At 39.6% G+C, this 18,666-nt stretch overlaps 1 protein-coding gene across 1 annotated transcript in view; it reads left to right on the top strand.

Moving 5' to 3' along the window:
• The window catches only part of GRAMD3 (GRAM domain containing 3), a 67,741-nt gene that overhangs the window by 24,579 nt on the left and 24,496 nt on the right, over positions 1-18,666 (top strand). Inside the window, exon 2 of the mRNA XM_008578956.1 lies at positions 15,916-16,035. Coding sequence (XP_008577178.1) covers positions 15,916-16,035 — 120 coding nt within the window. The remainder of the gene's footprint in view (positions 1-15,915; positions 16,036-18,666) is intronic.

The raw sequence follows: 18,666 nt of genomic DNA, 5'->3' as shown, positions 1-18,666 counted from the left end.
GAAAGGGGACAGAGGAATGACGTGATCATACTTGCAACTTTCAAAGATCACAGAACCAAGTAATCTTCCACACCCATGGAAGGAGGAGCTATCGTATATAACTCAAACAAGGTAGGGAGGTATTGTGGTCAAGGCAGGAGACGTTGAGGACCCTAGCTAAGCCAATCAAACTAGGGAAAGAAAAGCAGGGGACTTAACTGGAAAATTTTAAGGCAGTAAAATTCACAAGTGTTGGTGTCTGATTGGGCTTGGTGAGACAAAGATAGTTGAAGTATGAGAGTAATGGAGGCTCCCATCACCAAGACTGAAGTTGTGTGGTCCCTCAGCACTCCCATCTTTGTTTCCTTATTTGTGAAATATGGATAACACCTGTCTTACATACCTGCCTCAAAAGGTTGGCATGAGGATTAGTGTGGTATCAAGGTGTCATGAGTATGAATGCTCTTTGAGAACAGTGAAGCACAATGTGAGTATAAAGTCATCTGGAAAATCCAGTAGGAAGGAGGGGCAAGGAAGAGGGAAGAGGAGGACAAGATGTATTTTCCAAAGTGACATATTTTCAGTGCAGAGAGAAATGTATATTTGTGGCAGGAGAAATTAAGGACAGGAAATATGGATGTCAGATATAAGATTTATTATAATCTGTTTATACTCACTGCTTAGTTCCTTGAAAGAGATACTAATTGTCATGTATAAATTATATTATATCTAATTCTTCCATCCTGTATAAGTTAGTTGTATTTAAAATATTGGGATAAACATTTCTGTTCAACAGCAGTGCAGAGTTATCATTAGTCCTACAATTATTCCATATTTTGCTACATATAATAACAATTTTAATAATATGTAATATTATATTGTTAGTCCATTTTGTGTTGCTATAACAGAAATACCTGAGACTGGGTAATTTATAAAGAACAGGGCCGAGCCCATGGCGCACTCGGGAGAGTGCAGTGCTGGGAGCGCAGCAGTGCTCCCGCGGCAGGTTCGGATCCTATATAGGGATGACCGGTTCGCTCACAGCGCTCACTGACTGAGCACGGTGCGGCCGGTCTCAAAAAGGACAAAAAAAAACAATTTATAAAGAACAAAGGTTTATTTGGCTCACGATACTGGGATAGCTGCATCTGGCATGGGCCTCCGGCTGCTTCTACTCATGGCAGAAAGCGGCAGGCAGCCGGTGGGTACAACAGATCACATGGTGAGAGGAAGCAAGAGAGAGAGAGAGAGAGAGAGAGAGAGATAGGAGGTGCCACGGTCTTTTAAACAACCAGCTCTCGCGGAAACTAATAGAGCGAGAACTCACTCATTAATCCCCTCACCCAGGGAGAGCACTAATCCACTCATGAGGGATCTGCCCCCACGGCTCAAACAGCTTCCAGCACTGCCACATTGGGGATCAGATTTCCACATTAGTTTTGGTGGGGAGAACACATCCAAACTCTATCATTTATTGTTATATTTTATATTATATAAATAATAATGATATGGAATAATTCCATACTATTGACAGTAATATGTACAAAACACAGGGATAAATTCTGAGGAAAACCAAATACACATAAACATTTACTTTTTTAGGTAAGTTACATTAATACTTTTGAAATCTCACCTAACAACTTGAAGTAACTAAAACTGTACTCTCCTTTATTTTTTGCCATGGGTAGTGTGAACTGCTCTTTTCTTAAGTCAGTGTATCTAATTCAAGAGTATTTTGTTTAAATCAAAACCTTTTACAGAAAACTGTTTTCTGTAATGTATAGATATCCCATTTTTAAAAAGTGACAACATCTTTCTTCTCTAGAAGTTCAGTTTCATTATTTTTTTATTAGAAAAGGAATCCTGAGTTTTAATAATACATGGCATTTAAGCAAAGAGAATTTGCACATGTGCTACTGACATTCGTAACTTGTCCTGTGCATGTCGATCCGAATCTGCTTCTGGGAAATTCCTCTGTGGCACAGTCCTGTGAACATCCTACGCTGCCCTCACACGCGTGCAGTTCTGATCTGTGAGATCAGAATGCAGGAGATGGAGGAGGTAGTTATGCTGAGTTTGAGTGAGGGAGAAACAAAGGGAGACAGGTTTCTGGAGGACTCGCTGGTGCTATTTTGGACTCTCAGTAAGCTTTAACTCTGCAGCAATGCCCACATACCTTGGTCTTTTAGCTCTCTCTGGCTTTTGATCTTTTTTTCTCCCTCCTACATGGAAGAGAAAGACAGAGTTACAGGAAATAAAGGGTATAAAAGGAAAGAAAGAGCTGTAGTCATTACAGATGCCAGCCAGGGTGGAAAGAGGCAGCTCTTCTCTCTGATGCTTCAGGTCCAAATGCTACTCCAACAGCTGAGGGCCAAAGTAGCAAAGCTGGTCTCCATGGGGGCGGGGAGGGGGGTCCTCAAAACAAAAGCAAACATTCTTCTTTTCCAAGTCTGCTTCTAATGGCCCTGGTTTTTGTTTGCATACTTTAACCTTAAATGTTACTGTGTTATTAATAGTAAAAAAAAAATTCCCTTCTGGCCACATACATGTATTTCTTGGCATGATACATTCTGTCCCCCTCTCTCTGAATTACATTTATCATAGGCATAACTTCACCAAGGTCATGACAAGAGAATTAAAATGTAATTCAAGAGGAATTTGCATAGCATAAAGGAATGTTCTGCCCATGACGTTTATTAGGAATGCCTCACTTTGGGGTGTGATGCATTTCTTTTCTTTGTTTCCCACATTCTTCCTGGTCCTTATTCCTTCTCTTCCCTGGAAGAGTACCTCTAAACCCAGTGTCCATTCATGCCACTGATATCCATTCAGGCTGCTGTAACAAAATACCATAAACTGTGTAGCTTATAAAAACAAAAATGTATTTCTCTCAGTTCTGGAGGCTGTGAAGTCCAAGACCAGGGTGCCAGCAAATTCAGTGTCTGATGAGGGCCCACTTTACGGTTCATGGACAGCTATCTTTTCACTATGCCCTCGCATGGTGGAAAGCTCCCTCGGGTCTCTTTTATAAGGGCTGTAATCCCTTTCATGAGGGCAGAGCCCTCCCATAGACCTCATCTCCTACCACCATCACTTTGGGGATTAGGATTTCAACCTATGAATTTTGGGGAGATCCAAGCATTCAGAACATAACATCTGGCCTCCCAGACATTACTCTCTTACAAAACCTGTTACACTTCTCACTGTGTAATGGAGATGAAAAACAGGATTATTCAAAGCACCATGAATGTGTTGAGAAACCCAAAGTGTCTGTACCCCCACTTCCCTGTTGGAAGGAGAAAACTGGGTACGACCCCAATTCAAAGTTAGCTTCTGTTTTTTATTGTAAAGACAAGGAAATCTCACAAGAAAATTCAGTTGATTCAAAGATTACAAAAGGACACAAAGACATGGGCAGTTTGACAAAAGTTATCTATGGCTAAGTACAGCTTAAACAATGGAAACTAGTAACATCAGTAAAATTAACAACGTGCATTCCAAAGTACAATTTGTGAAAGGCTAAGTTGGTCAAACTGCAATCATTATCTAAAGTATAAACTCTCCTTAAATGATATAAGGAAAAGTTGCATTCTTATGATAAAATCATAAGTATAATTATCTCTAAAGTTTCCCCCAACAGACAACTTGCCCCTAGCAAACATTTTTTCGAATCTTTCCCATTAGCAGTTCTTAAAATCTCTTAACAGGTTTGGTATGACAACCACCTGTTAGCTCTAAAATCATTAAAGTACACAATCCCATACCTAAGCAGTGATTAGAATTGATTAGATGGGCTGTTGCCCTCTGGCTGTAGACTGTCATTGCCTAATCTGAGGGCTTTTGCCCCATACCTATATTTACCTAAAAACCCTATTCTAAAAATCAAACGAGAATCAACATTATTTAATTAGGATTGATTAAATGGGTTATTGCCACACTATCTGTAGACTATCATCTCCTAATCCGAGGGCTTTTGCCCCATACATATATTTACTAAAAACTCTATTCTAAAAATCAAATGAGAATCAAGATTTCTAACCCTTTACAAAAACCCATCTTTCAGAAGTGATACAATAATTTTCTCAGGAGTATCATTTTCATAAACTGCCTCATTTCAGGAAACCTTGGCTGGACCTGTGGCTCTCTCCTAAATTTGAGAACTTCTCTGCTCAGCCACACCCTCATCCCTTATCAGGAACCCCAGCACCTCAGCCACTCTGTGCCTTACCATTCTACTCACCTCCTCATCTCTGGTATTCCTGGTATACAAGTTATTTGCTCTTTTCTTTCTCCTTCTTTGCATACTATGACTTTTTATGACTTTGCCTGAAGTTCTTTCCTCCCAGTTTTGTACTATCCTTGGTCTTCCATTCCTTTAAAATGGGGTTCCAAATTGATCTCCTCTATGATAGATCCCATTAATTCTGAAAAATCCAAAAGAGAGACTTTAACATTCTTATTGGAATTTTAATGGAGCATTTTAGAAATGGGTTTTGTTTTTCATACATGTGCTTAATCTCTCCATTTCAACTGTAAATATGCTGAGAACAGGGATTGATCACCCTCTCTGTTTTTCTTCCCTTCTTCCCTACCATGTATGGGATGTGCTAGGTTCAAAAACTATGTGTGTGGCTGTTTATCATGGGTATAGGATCTCTTTTGGTATAGACCAGATTTCCCATCTGAAACTTTTAGGTGGGACCCTGGAGAAAGAACTTAACTATCCTTAAATTCTAGGATTCCTGCTCTGGGCAATAGGCATACTTATGAATTTGACCAGTTGCAAGTCTGGTTTATGTAAATAGCTTTCTTTCATTTTATCATTCAGAATTGTCTTTAATTCCAAATGGCTATTTTGATTTTTCACATGTATATTCTTTTCCTATATTATCTCAAAAAAAATCCAGGTTTTAATTTATAGTTACTTCTAAAGTACTTGAACTACTTTTCAATCTTATTTGATATTTATATTTTGAATATTTACCCTGATAGCTGAAGATTTGTTAATATTGCACTTTCTATAAATATTTTTCTGGACTTTATGCCCTATTTTTTTGCATTTTTATCTTTCTGTTTGGGTAAAATTTTCATTCTATTTAAAAACCAATTCTTCCCTAAACACATCATTCAGGCCAAAAACCTTAATCCAATAGATGCCTTCTAATATATCTTAGATATATGAAAAGTGGGTGATTCTGACATTCAGCAATTGCTGTTAGAAGAACAGCTTCAAAAAGGAATGGATCTATGTTGGGGAAAAGAAAAAAAAAAAGGGAGAAAGAAAAGAAAAAAAAAAGAAATGAATCTAGAAATATGAAAAATATTTAAAGTCCCTGTCCCTGAGAAGGTATTGTCTAGTTTGAAGGAGGTATATTCAATCTATATGTTTAGAAATTTTGTTAGTAATGAGCAATGCAAAATAGTATTTACATACTGAGAGTGTAAATAACAAAAGAGCACTTACTATCAGCAGCATCAATCTACCTTGACTGGAAATTGGAAAAGTCAATTGGTGCCACCTTGATGCATTTACTCGTTATTTTTCTCTGCTATTTTCCAGCTGTGCTTGGCCTCAGAATGCCACTGCTATGAAGTTATTTAGTTTGATTACGGTTTTGCTTACTGTTGTTGTTTCTTCCAATAATGAAGACAGTCTTTTCAAGTTTCCATATGGTTTCAAATTATTGCTCACCTAACTAATAATCAGTTTGAAAAATAACTTTGCAAATAATGCTATTCAGCAATGGGAAAAGTGAAAAGACTGGTCTTTTTCTCTTCACCTTGCAACTCTCAGCCTGGCAACCACATAGGACTTGTCAACCGTACTTGAGAAGGAATTTACTAGGTAAGTTTTGAGATAAAATTTAAGCCTAAACCCTTTATTTAAATGACGATTGTTGCACTGTATTGCAAATATACTCAGTTGTCCAGTGAACAAGTATTAATTGCATAATTTCTTTTATCCAGACATGAGAAATAAAGAGATTGGGGCCAGTATCAAAGGGGGGATATAATTGTCCTGATCCTGGAATGATGGCTCGTTGTGAGTAGTAGGGAGGAACAGAGAGGTTGTTGCAGGCTAGAACTGAGAGCCAGTGTGTAGAGAGAGGATGGAACATGATATGAGCAAGGCCACGGTGAGAAGACCGACATGGCTGCAATGGAGAATTCTTTTTGAAAAGCAGAGGGAGACTGGGAAGCTCTGGAGGGTCCTGGCTCATGTCCAGATGCCTCGATCTGATGCTCAGTAGAAGGCCGTCGTTGGCTCTGGAGCAGCGGCATGACGTAATGAAGGTGATGTCTCAGGAGGATGAATCGGGCATTCAGGAAGACCCTGGAGATCATTGCTGTGTGTTCCAGGGGTGGAGGGAGGCTTCTGCAGCTACAGCTGTTCTCTACTGTTGGCTTCATTTTAAAGCAGTGATAGAAGCCCATGGTTTTGTTTGTTGTTTGTTTTTTAGACATAAGCTAGTTTGAGTTGGGTTTCTGTCCCTTTAGAATCAGAATCCTGACAATTAAATGCTTTTTGGAACTATGTGAGTTGCCTTAGGCTTTGAAAGAAAAGTAATATTTTAGGAAAACAGAATTGGGAGTAGATATAAAGGTAGAAATGAATAATATGATTGTTCATGGGACACCGACTTGTCCATTTTAATGAGACCAGAGGGGAGCTCTGTGAGACCAGGTTAAAGAGGTATTAGGGACAGATGGTGGCCTCTTCTAAACCATTCCTCCAGCTCTGGTATTGCTGCTGAGATTTAGGTATTACTCTTTGCTATGGCAGAGTGCTTGGGACTCAACAGAATTAGTTTCCAAACTGGCAGTTTCCTCAGAATTTAGATACTCTTTTTATTGTCAATTTCTTTTTGACTCTTGGTTTTTTAGATACAGTTTTCTACCTACTAACAACATACGTCTATTGTATCTAAACTAGATTCACAAAATCCTTCCCACCAAACTACCTTTCCTCCTATGTTTCCTGTAGCTGTTAGTGGCAGTGCGGTCCTCTCTATCCCCCAGATAGCCTTGGGGTTACCTTGGCTATTCTTCTCCATTGCTTGGTGTTATCTCTGGATTATCTCACCAGTGCAGTCTCTGCTTCTTGTCTTTAAATTCATTCCTCATCTGCCTATTTTCTCTCTGTCTCAGCCTCCACCCTCCCCAGTTCTTGTGCATTGATTGATATGTACGTAGTCCTCCTGAAGCACATATCTTACACCCCCCATGATGCATGTGTGGGAGAAGGTGGGCACTTAATATCTCATTTGTTCATTCCTTCTGTTAAAAGGTCTTTAAATAATTCCTACTGCCAAGCAAATGAAGTCTAAAGCAGCCCTCTCTCATTGGGAATTAACTTCACAACAGCCTAATTTCTGCTTCTTCCTGCTGCCCATACTCCAGAAGAAAGCAAACTACTAGAGTTCCCTGTGAGAGTGTGACTTTCTTGTCCGCATATTTTAAATTCTGCCTTTCCTTGTATTTCTCATGCCCTTGTGGTATCTCTACAAATCCAGATTATATGTACTCAGCTCAAATGTCAATCTTTCCACAATAAACATTGCACAATTACAATGTTTCTTTAGGCGGAGAGTTAGCACCTATGTCTAAGATACAGTAATGGAAGGTTTTGGTTTTTCCAATCCAAGCACCTGTTTTAATTTTACTGTTTTATAGGACAGATAGGAATATAACTTATATTTCTGATTTCTGGTACTAAATATATTTCTGAGTTATAATATTTTTCTGCTAAGTTAGAAAAGACATACAAGTATTATCCCACCCCCACGCAATGTCATGCTTATTTCTTCCACAGAATTTCCTTGGTTCGCCTTTTTTCAGTTAGAAGAGATTTCTGAATTCCTTAGACACTATCTTTATGGCAGATATCCCTCACGACCTGTGTTGTTCTCTATTTACATGCCAAACTAAAATTCCCAGTTAGGGCTAAATCCCTTGAGAACATAGAATCTGGCATTAGGTTTTATACATAGGAAGAACTCGAACATTTGAAGATAGCAAATCCACCTATTTTTATTATCCACTCTGTATTTTACATCTTCTCTACAAGGATGTTAATAAAGATTTTTTTTTAATTCTAAATGTTTACCAAAATAATATAATGAATTCAATCCCACCTCTCCCATGCCCCATCTGCCTCCCAGTAGCTACCACTTTTAACTGTACCCAATTTTAGTTGTAGTGGTTACTTCATTACCTGTAAAAGTGTGTGTGTCCTGCTTTCCTGATTTATCAGTTTTAAATCTTGTCTCCCAACTTCCTGTTTTGATGGAAGAGAATCAACTCATATCAACTCCCTGCCTCCCTCTCTTCCTTCTCCCAATCTTTTTAATTTAATTTATTTATTTTTATTTTTATTTCTTTTTTTATACAATCTAGTTGATTTTCATGGCCCTTTACCAATTCCTTTCTCCCCCTCCTCCTACTCCCAATTTTAAACAGGCATATTATTCTTTCTAGTTCCTATTTTCATGCATTTTTCTCTTTTAAATAATACATCAATCTAAACCTATTGATAAACCAATTTTCAGATAAGAAATTAGTAACCTCTCCCTTTTACCTCCCATTATTTTTCTTTAATAATGTCTTCTTTTTTTTCTGTTTGGAATGCCTACTCCTTTAATATAGACGTACCTGGCTTATAAATGTCTTGTTTTTCCCTCTTACCTTTTCTTTTCTGAATTTCTATATCTTGACGCTATCTTCTAACCCTTTGGTTAAATATATAGGTCTCACTGAGAGGATGACATTTAAGTAAAGACGAAGGAAATGAGGGAGAGAGCCATGTGGCTATCTGGAATAGAGCGTCGCAGGCAGAAGAAACAGCTGGTGCACAGGTTTTTTCATGGCCATTTGGAGTGTGGCTGGGGTGAAGGGGATCAGAGCAATCAGGAGAGGTGGACAGCCAGGTCCTGAAGTGCTGTACAGGCTGTTACAAGGATTTGGACTCAGAGAGCATAAGGGGACACGCCAAGTTTCCTTTTCCATAATATTGTGATTCTGTTTTTTGGGTGCTATCTTCTCTCTCTGAAGATATTAATTCAAAGGTTTTAGGTTCTGTTTTCCTTGTTTGCTTGTTTTGAGTGTTCTGTTCTCTGAAGTCAGTTTCCTTGGGATTTTACTTTCTCTTTGATTTATCTTGGTCTTTTCTTTCAGACTTATTAATGTTTTCTTTAAAAAACTGGCAATCTTTAGTTGTCATTTCGTATTTAAGAATGAGGGACTAGGAAACAAATGAATAAAGGACTAGAATAGCTGTCCAGGGTCTCCGTAGTTCACAGATAGGGAATCAGCACTTGGCCTCAGGATAAAGCAAAATGGAAAGATAAGGATTTACTTAGGGACTCCATCTGCATACTAGGCACCCTGGTTTTCTGCACCTAAATTGTTCAGTTATTTTAGTGATGACTCTTCTGATATTTTCCCCTCTTGGGCTAAGCTCTTGATGGCCTGCCATTTGGGTCTGAGCATGGAGGTTGGCGGGAAGTGGGGTTGGTAATCAAAGATTTCCCACAGGCACACCTTTAATTAAGTCTAATGTGTTCAGCAGCTTCTCACTTACTCCTTTACAGCACCTCACTGGACTTCTGACAAGCAGATCTCTATTCTCTTATCTTCCATTGATATCCATATCTGGACTTCCTCTACTTTGCTGCATGAGTAAATATTGTACTTTATGCTCTCCGTTTTCGTTCAGCAGCTTCTCACTTACTCCTTTAAAGCACCTCACTGGACTTCTGACAAGCAGATCTCTATTCTCTTATCTTCCATTGATATCTATATCTGGACTTCCTCTACTTTGCTGCATGAGTAAATATTGTACTTTATGCTCTCCGTTTTCCAGGAATTTTGGAAAATTACTCTTCTATTGATAGTTTCCCTCCATTATCATAACAGGGTTATTACTTCTTTTATAAATACTCATTGTAAAGCCATTAGAAAGAAAGGAGAGACAAACAGTTATGCTTCTATCCTCCATCCTGAAATGGGAGCCTGTCAGATTTCATTGAAGGTTTTGCTGAAATCAAATACTATGTTTTGGCATTCCTTTTATCTGTCAGTAAGTCTATCAAGGAAAAAAAACATTAGTTTGTCATTATTTTAATGTCATGCTTACCCCTAATATTCACTTAGCAATTGTAAATACACTATGTTTTGGCATTCCTTTTATCTGTCAGTAAGTCTATCAAGGAAAAAAAAAATTAGTTTGTCATTATTTTAATGTCATGCTTACCCCTAATATTCACTTAGCAATTGTAAATATTTAAGATCATTTACATAAAAAGTTCGTTGCAGCAGCCTTATAACACCAAGGTGAAGGATGTGGATCCCTGTACTGGCCAGCTGCCAAAAAAAGAAAAAGAAAAAGTCCATTCTAGGATGTTGCCAAGAATCTGTGATGCAAGAAATTGTAAGAATTGTAAGAATTGTCTTTCCTAAACGTTTCAATCAACAGCCCATTAGAAAAACTGGCAAAGTGTACATTCAAACAGCTAACTTGCAAAACAGGAAATAAAAAAAAAAATCTCTTAAGTGTATAAAAATATACTCAACCTTACTCATAAGAAGAGAAATGCAAATTAAAACTGTAATGGGTACTTTTTTTTTACCTCTCACATTTTCAAAGATCGAAAAGTTTAACACTAGTTATTATTAAAATGATTATTGTTATTCTATGTGCCAGGCACTGTGCTACATACTTTGAAATATATTTTTTAAGTTTATTTATTCATTTATTTTAATGAGCCTATTTCCCATTATTTTATTTTATTTATTAATTTTTGGGGGGCGGCTGGCCAGTATGTGGATCCAAACCCTTGACCTTGGTGTTATAACACCATGCACTAACTGGCCAGCCATATATTTTTTTAAGTTTAATACTTTATTAGTGAGAATGTGTGCACACTGTTATATACTGTGGGCATGAGTAACAAAACCTCTACTAAATGCAGTTTGGCAATGACTATAAAAAGTTTAAATCACATACTTTTTAACACAGCAATCCCATTTCCAGGAAATTATCATATGGATATATTCACACACCTAATAAACATATAAGGACATTTGTTGCAATGTTGTTTGATTGCAAAAGACTGAAATTCACCTCAAAAAGGAATTGGTTAAATTATACTTTGCCCATTACAGTGGAACTCTGTGCAGTCATTAGAAAAAATGAGGAAGATCTATGTGTCTTGAAGTGGAAAGAACAAGTTAAAAAAATTAAGGTGTAGAATAACATAGTATCATTTGTGCTTAAAATATACACACACATGTGCACAGACTCTCTCCCTAGAAGGACACACAAGCTGCTGGGAATAGGAGGTGCCTCTGTGGAGAGAAACTAGACCACCATGAAATGGGGATAAAAGGAAAATTTGTGTCTCCATTTGTAACTTTTAAATTTTGTGTTTTTGCTTGCAGTATCTATTCAGAGATAATATTCTAAGTAGATAGATAAGTAAATGAAATTTAAAATGTCAGGCAAAGATATACAATATTAGAATACATAAATGTCCAGGCAAAGATATACTATATTAGAAATGTAAATGGAAGGCCGTTCTTCTTGACTTAGAGAAAAATCTAATTTGGGAGATTCTGAGTTTACAAAATTGGGGAAGCTAACGATTCTCCCAGCTGTCCTGATCGCTACCACCTTTTCTGCAGCTCTGCACTCCATTCCCTTTCCCTCTTCTGGTGACAGTGATGTCTCTCTTTACATGTGCTGTGGCTGCTGCCCAGCAGTCCCCCGAGCTCTCTGCCATCTCTGTAGCCATCTATTTGCTTCCCAACTATTCCAGCCCTTGCCTGCCAGCTGTGGAGCCACTAAACCCTCAGCACACCAAAAGCAACGGTCTGTGAGGGCCCAGGTCTTGGCGAGTGAAGTGCCAACCTAGTTTTCAGTACAGGGTTTCAGCAACACTCTACTTTCACAGACCCTGCCTTAACCGCAGCAATCTCATTTCCAGGAATTTATCCTATGGAGATCTTCTGGTGAAACATATCCTATCTTTAAGTCACTTCTAAACCTTTGTTGTCAAGACTGTGGTTTTAAAAATGATGATCAGGGATTTTTTTAAATGACAGTGTGTGTAAAACTACCCACACCTGTACTACCATAAGGAAGGTTAGTGGCATATTTTTTATGCCTTAGTTTAGACTAATATAACATGAAGGTAGATTCAAACACAGGGAATCATCACTGTAATTAGAAAGGAACATTGCTTCCTGGACTGAACCACTGTGAGGCACTTGTTTTCATTCACCTGAGAGGCACCTTAATCATAGCTTCTGCCCAGAAGCTATGTATTTACCTGGATTTTCATGTGATGATGCCTGAATACGATACATTCTCAGCAGGAAGGGCAAAGGGCCAGGGACACTGAGAGAACAAGAGAAAGGAGTGTTGAGTTTACCTTAAACTCAGAGAGACTGTCTCCAGGAGGAATGATAGTAGACTTCAAAGAGGAATTCTAATTCTGAAAAATTGTGAAATCCAAATTTAAGTTGTCATGAGACTAATGAGGTGTGGAAGGTGACAAATACTGGACTGTTGATAGGGATTGTACAATCTGTTTTTTATTTATAGATTGTGTAACAGCGTGTGGCAGTGTTTTATTTAAGCCAGCTTTTCCTAGCTGGTAATAAAAATGCTGTTCCATAATAGGTGAAGTCAGGCTTAGTTGTGTAAGGATGACTGTCTCACTGCTCTGAAATTCCTACCGAAAAGCTTTCAGGGCCCATAACTGATGCTTAAATTGGGTTGGAGATGGGAGCAGAAATAACCTGCCAAGAACAAGTGAAGGTTGATGTGTGTTTCCAGCATCTCCACTGCTTCTGTGGATACTGCAGCTGTCAGCTCACTTATCTGTGTCACCCACGAAGCTCTGAGCAGAGACTGTTCCAATAAATATTTGTTGAAAGAGGATTGTTTTTTTTTTGTTTGTTTATTTTTTCAATTGACTCTTAGTCAATGTCCCTGAAAGAGTTTTGTCTTCTTATTTAAAAAAAAAAAAAACCTGATTTCCTTATCATGATTTAAATGAAACCTATTCAGCTTCATTGATGGTGACTTTAAAGTTACTAAGAGGCCTTGAGGAAGCATTCCGTTTCCCCTCCCACACTACTCACTCAAACATAGGCACGTCTCTGCTGTTTAGATTCTACATAGTTTCAGTCTGCTGCTGACAGGGCCTCCAAAGTAAGGGGCGCTTGCAGGAATAATCTTGCCTGTGCTTGCTTGAGCTTACAGCATCTTTAAGTAAACAAAAAACCTAAAATTGAGTTGGCCCATACATGAATTTCACTTCCTCTTTCAGGCACTAGGTAATTAATCCAACATGAATACATAAATGACCACTATGAGCAAAATGTGGAGCCGGAAGCTGTGGAAAAAAACAGAATTCCCTGACTTTAAGGAAATTAGTAGCCAGATATCTAAGAAGTTTGGGAGAAAAGTTAATGGTACAAGGCAATAATTGGTTAGGTGTCTACTGAGTTATAAAACCAGCAGCAGCAGAGAGGAGACCAGGTGGGAAGGAAGCCTTTGTGGATGTGCCCCCTGGGTAGGGCTGTCAGGGAAAGAACCAGTGCCGAGGACCAAGCACAAGTTTAAGAAACGGTGGGGTGGACCTTATCTAGAAAGAGGCTATTTGAACTTTAGCATACCTGTATGTTCGGTCATTGAAAGAACTTGTTTGGGTAGGACGATATAGAGGCATTCACTGTAATCTTCCCAGTGCTATGCTAGTCCTGAAACAGGACTGCCACGTGTGATTGAGCTCTTAGTACCCTACACTGCACAAAAATGCCTGATCAAGAAGGGTCAAGGTCGGGGAAGGGCTGAAATCCAGCCTGAACTTTGCTGCCTTTGCACCTTGATGCTGGGCTATACTTGCCCAGAGAGAGGGGCGACTTATCGCTGCCAGGCCATTTGTCAGTAGGGCTACCTCCAAACAGCAGGATACCTTTTTCTGAGTGGTTCTTAGCAGGAGTGGCTCTATGTACACAAAGGTGCTGTTCATGACAGCTACGGCTCTGCCTCTAAGTCTTAATCTGATCCTGCATAAAATTCAGTAAATATGTGAATGAATGCCAAAATGGATTATCGAAGTTCCACAATCTCCCTACTAAAAGAGGGCTTCTCAAGTAGATTTCTGCTGGATGCATTTGAAGAGTGGGAGTAATGTGTGTGTCTTGGGGGTAGAGAAAAAAGGCACAGATAGGCTCTAAGGCCCCTTAATTGTTCTAAAATTCCTTGAGTCTATAAATAAAACTTGGTGCTAAGTTTAAATAAAGTCCAGTTGCTTTATTATAAATCAAAGCAGTGTTTTCCTAAAAATGTTTCAAGGCTTTCCATATACCTTTTGTCACACAAGTCAAGTAAGTTATGGGCTGAGCTCTTTAAAAGTACTTAGAGAAGAACCAAAATAGTAGAAGGTTGGACCTCTGTCCTCAGATATTTATCTACTTATGCAAAGAGCAATGCAAACTACAAAATGAGAGCATCAACCATTTATAGGAATTATTAGTTAGCCACCCTCATCAGATATACTCGGTGCTGTCCTTGACACCACAGTAGGACTCATAGTGAGGGCTGCCATTTCCACACACCGTGAGAGGTGATAAGCGAGCAACCAGAAAGCTCACACTGACCAATGACATTGCCTGCCTGTGCAGCCATATGCAGGTGAAAATACCAAATAGGTGGTGAATTAGTATTAAAATGAGCTGATCTGTCATAACAATGCCTTCTTAACATGCCACACTTTATGCCGTCACCCTGCAGTTCTCACCTCCTCAGAAGTATGTTTTGTGAGTTCTTTGCTGCCCAGGCTGACATCAGAGGTCTGCTCCCTGTATAACACCCATGCTCTGTTTGAACATTCCTTTCTCTACCGCTTCCCCAATAGAAATGGTTTCCCCTGGTCTCCAAGAGGTCTCCAAGAGGTCTTCAGCCACCAACCAAGGAAGTTCACTTCTGTTTCCATCTACCAAGTTGGTCATTTGTTAGCTGTTCAGTGTGCAAACCCTCTCGACTTACCTTCCCCTCTGCTGCCCTCTGCTCTCTGTTTTACCAGACCTAGTTTTTCCAAGGCTTATTGATCACAACTATATACCAGCACTATCCTAAACCCTGTGGTTAGTATAAACCTGAATAAGATTTCCACTTCTCCCTAGAGCTTTCACAGTGAAGAGCTAACAAGGGGGATAAATATGGATGGGTGGGTAGGTTGGGAGGATGGGGGAAGGGATGGAGGGACAGGAAGGAGAGACTACACAAAGACGGACAGAACTGAGTTTGACTCCCAATAAGATAAGTTCTAGCTCTGTGAACTTTGGCAAGATATTCAATTACAGTCTCAGATTCTTCATCTATAAAATGATGTAAAAATTCCTACTAGCCTGGGTGGTTGTAAAGATTAGAGACTAAATGGCTTAGGGAAGCGCTTGGTTAAAACAGCCACCACCCAAAATGGGACCCACATAATTACAACAAAGGTGATAAGTGACATAAGAGAAGAGCAAACAAAGGGTGGTGTGTGTTCCCAGCAGGAAGGATCACACCTGCAGAAGGCCACATGTGATCATGAGCTTGCAGGGACCCTCCCAGCCTCCAGATGATCTGCTGCCCAGCACACACCTGGGCAGGGCAGAGCTGGGCAGCACAGGGCCACAGGCACAGACAGGAGTGCCCATGTAGTCAAGCAGGTGTGACCTACAGCTACTGCCCTGGAGGCACCAGGAGAGGGGTTAGAATAAGAATTGGGAACAGGCACAGCTGTCAGAGTTGATGAGAGTGTGCCTGTTGTGGGGATTGAAGACCATTCCACTCTCCAGAAAGCAAAGTTACTTCGTTGTTTTTCCTTCATCCTGCCTCTGGATGTCTAAGCTGAGACATTTTTCTTCTCTCTTCTCCAGCTCAGAGGCTGAGAATGGTGTGGAGGAGAAAAAGAAAGTCTGCAGGTCACCAACAGCCCAGTCCCCTACTCCCTCCGTGGAGGCCGAGTCCCCAGACCAGAAGAGAATCATTTGTTTGCGGTGAGTCCTCAGTTTACTTTTTTTCTCTGCCTGCTTGGGAGGAGCAGATGTTTCTGGTATTATGGTCATCGTTAAGTGCGAGGATCTACTCTTGGCAGATAAAAGCCTTGAGAAAGAATGGAGCACTTTTCCTTGATACCCTGGCACTGGCGCTTGACTTCCTCTCTCATCTCTTCCTAACGGCGTCTGTCTGTCCTTCCTGCCCCAGCCTTGTACAGAACATCTGCACCTTTCTGAAAGCACTGTCTTTGCTGACTCATGAGGCTGGGGTGGCTGGCCAGGGTGGAGTGTCCACTCAGCCTCTGGGTGTGCACACCTGGCATCTCACTTGCCTGGGGATCATGGACAAGAGCAGAGGAGAAGCCCCGTCAGGGCATCCACTGTGCAGCTGGTTTCCTGTGGCTGGGACTGTGAGGGGAGAGGTGGTTTTGAGTATGTGGCTGTCATCCCCATCACCTTCAGGGGCACCAACCACCAAGTGGGAACTTAAAGTTCCTTTTGAGCCCTTAAAAGAGTGGTCAACCAATGGTCAGTGATGGGTATCTGTTTTTTTTATCTGGACCGAGTAGAGAAGTGAGAGCTCTCCTTCCCGGCCACTAGAACTGTCAGAGCTGCTACCTTCTTCATTTGGCCTCTGCTAAGGGATGATTCAATAACTCCTGCTTTTGGCTTCCTTTCTGTGTCCCCAGCCCATATCTTCTCTCCAAATCTATACTTCAGTCAGAACCAAGCATCTTAACTCTTCCCCTGAATTTTCTCTCTTGACTCTAAATAATTTCCAGTTATTCTAATTATCTCTTCACCTTTTCTGCATGCCTGTTTTGTGGCATACCACTTTTAACCATTTTTTTTCTATCGGTTCCCATCAGAGCATTCTGCCTCAGCTTACCAAGTGATCCTCCTCACAAAGGCCCAAAGCATATTGTGTCTTGTATCTCTCACCACTGTTGAGTGGCTACAGCAGGCACCTTAAAAACACTGTTGGTTTCACTCCAGTTTCCCCAGGCTTCAGATGAGAAGAACACACTCATCAACTGCGCTTGGTTTAATGCTCTGCTCTCGCTGCCTGGAAATTCTTTTTTTGTTTGTTTTTTGCAATTGGCCTGTACAGGGATCAAACCCTGGACCTTGGTGTTATCAGCACTATGCTCTAACCAACTGAGCTAACCAGTCAGCCCCTTAGAAATTCTTAATAATTTTTGTTTAAGGGACCCCGCATTTTCATTTTGCACTGGGCTTCCGGTCCTGATCATAGTCACCTGTAGGAAGTGAGAATAACACAGTTGAGAAGACCCAAAGAAATCAATACTATATAAATAAGCACCCAGTCCACAGAGGTCTGCCAGGCAGATGAGCCCCTTTACTGCCTCCACCTTCTGAAATTATCAAGGGTTGAGCTGCCCTGCTTGTCAAATTTGCTTACAGCCTGTAGTTCTTCAAAAGGTCTGACTATTTCTTTGGCAATTCCATTAACATTTATTAACTTGAATCAGTAGAGGTGATAAATTCAAATTAGTGAATTGTATAAATAAAAGGTAATTTGACATTTGTAAAAATAATTTTATTTTCAAGTAGAATACAAATGTTTACTCACAGTTTACCAAAAAATTAATTCCTAGAATTCCAAGGGAATTTACAGCTGTGAACAGGTTCAATGGCCTGTAGCTGAAGTCAAATCCATTTACCTTGAATTGCTGAGAGGTATTTTACCTGTGAATTTGAGTCCTGTGACATTACATAGTTCATCTTGTCACTGCTTTGAAAACTGGAGCCTAATGTCTCTCTAACTTCAGTCATTTCTGTTCCTCTGTCACACCTCTATACCACCTGAGTTATTTTAGATTCTTCTTAAATCTGCCTTGAACAAAATTTTTTAATGGAGCCTCATTCTAAGGAATAATATTGGGAATAATATTGTGAAATCATGGAATTCCTGTATCATTTCCCCCAATAAACAATAAAACAATTATATAATTGTAAAACTTAACCTCATGTATACTTTAAAAAATCATGCATGCATTCCACTTTGAAATGACTGTTTTTAGCTGCAGCGTTAAAGACACAAATGCACACAACCTCTAAAATGGAGAGTCAGGGCTCGAATCACCTTAGGAAGAAATCATCCTGGAGCTCTACCTCTGCCCTTAACAGGACAAAGGAGAACTTGACTTCAAATATGTTCTTTTTTTTTTTTTTTTCTGATTTCACTTTTGCTATTTTCCCAATTTGGGATGTTTTATCTCTCTTTTCATCATACCTAATCCTGCTCATCCTATTGGGGCCCAGCATATTAAACCCACATTGTTCTGATGGTCTCCTCTTCTCTTACCTCCTAATAGACTTACTGTCTCTGTACCTTTTTCTTACTGCTATGACATCTATTGTTTTGGTGCTAAATCATGTACTGCCTTTTTAAAAAAATGTTTGGTGTGTGTGTGTGCACAGGCTCCTTAAGGATAGAAAATGTGTGCCCCAAGGCATTTAACACAATGCCCCTTTCAATTAATATTTGTTGAATATTGATAGAATTCTGAAACAAAAATATTCTTTCATTGAGCTATAGCTGCAATTTGTTTAATAATTTGCCTCAAGTACTCTTCTTTATACTGATTAAAATACTTCTGAAATGAT

This window comes from Galeopterus variegatus, unplaced genomic scaffold (assembly GCF_000696425.1).
Source record: "Galeopterus variegatus unplaced genomic scaffold, G_variegatus-3.0.2 Scaffold1790, whole genome shotgun sequence".
NCBI classification, from domain to species: Eukaryota; Metazoa; Chordata; class Mammalia; order Dermoptera; family Cynocephalidae; genus Galeopterus; species Galeopterus variegatus.
Note: the sequence above shows the minus strand (reverse complement) of the source record. Positions and strands in the feature narration are given on the sequence as shown.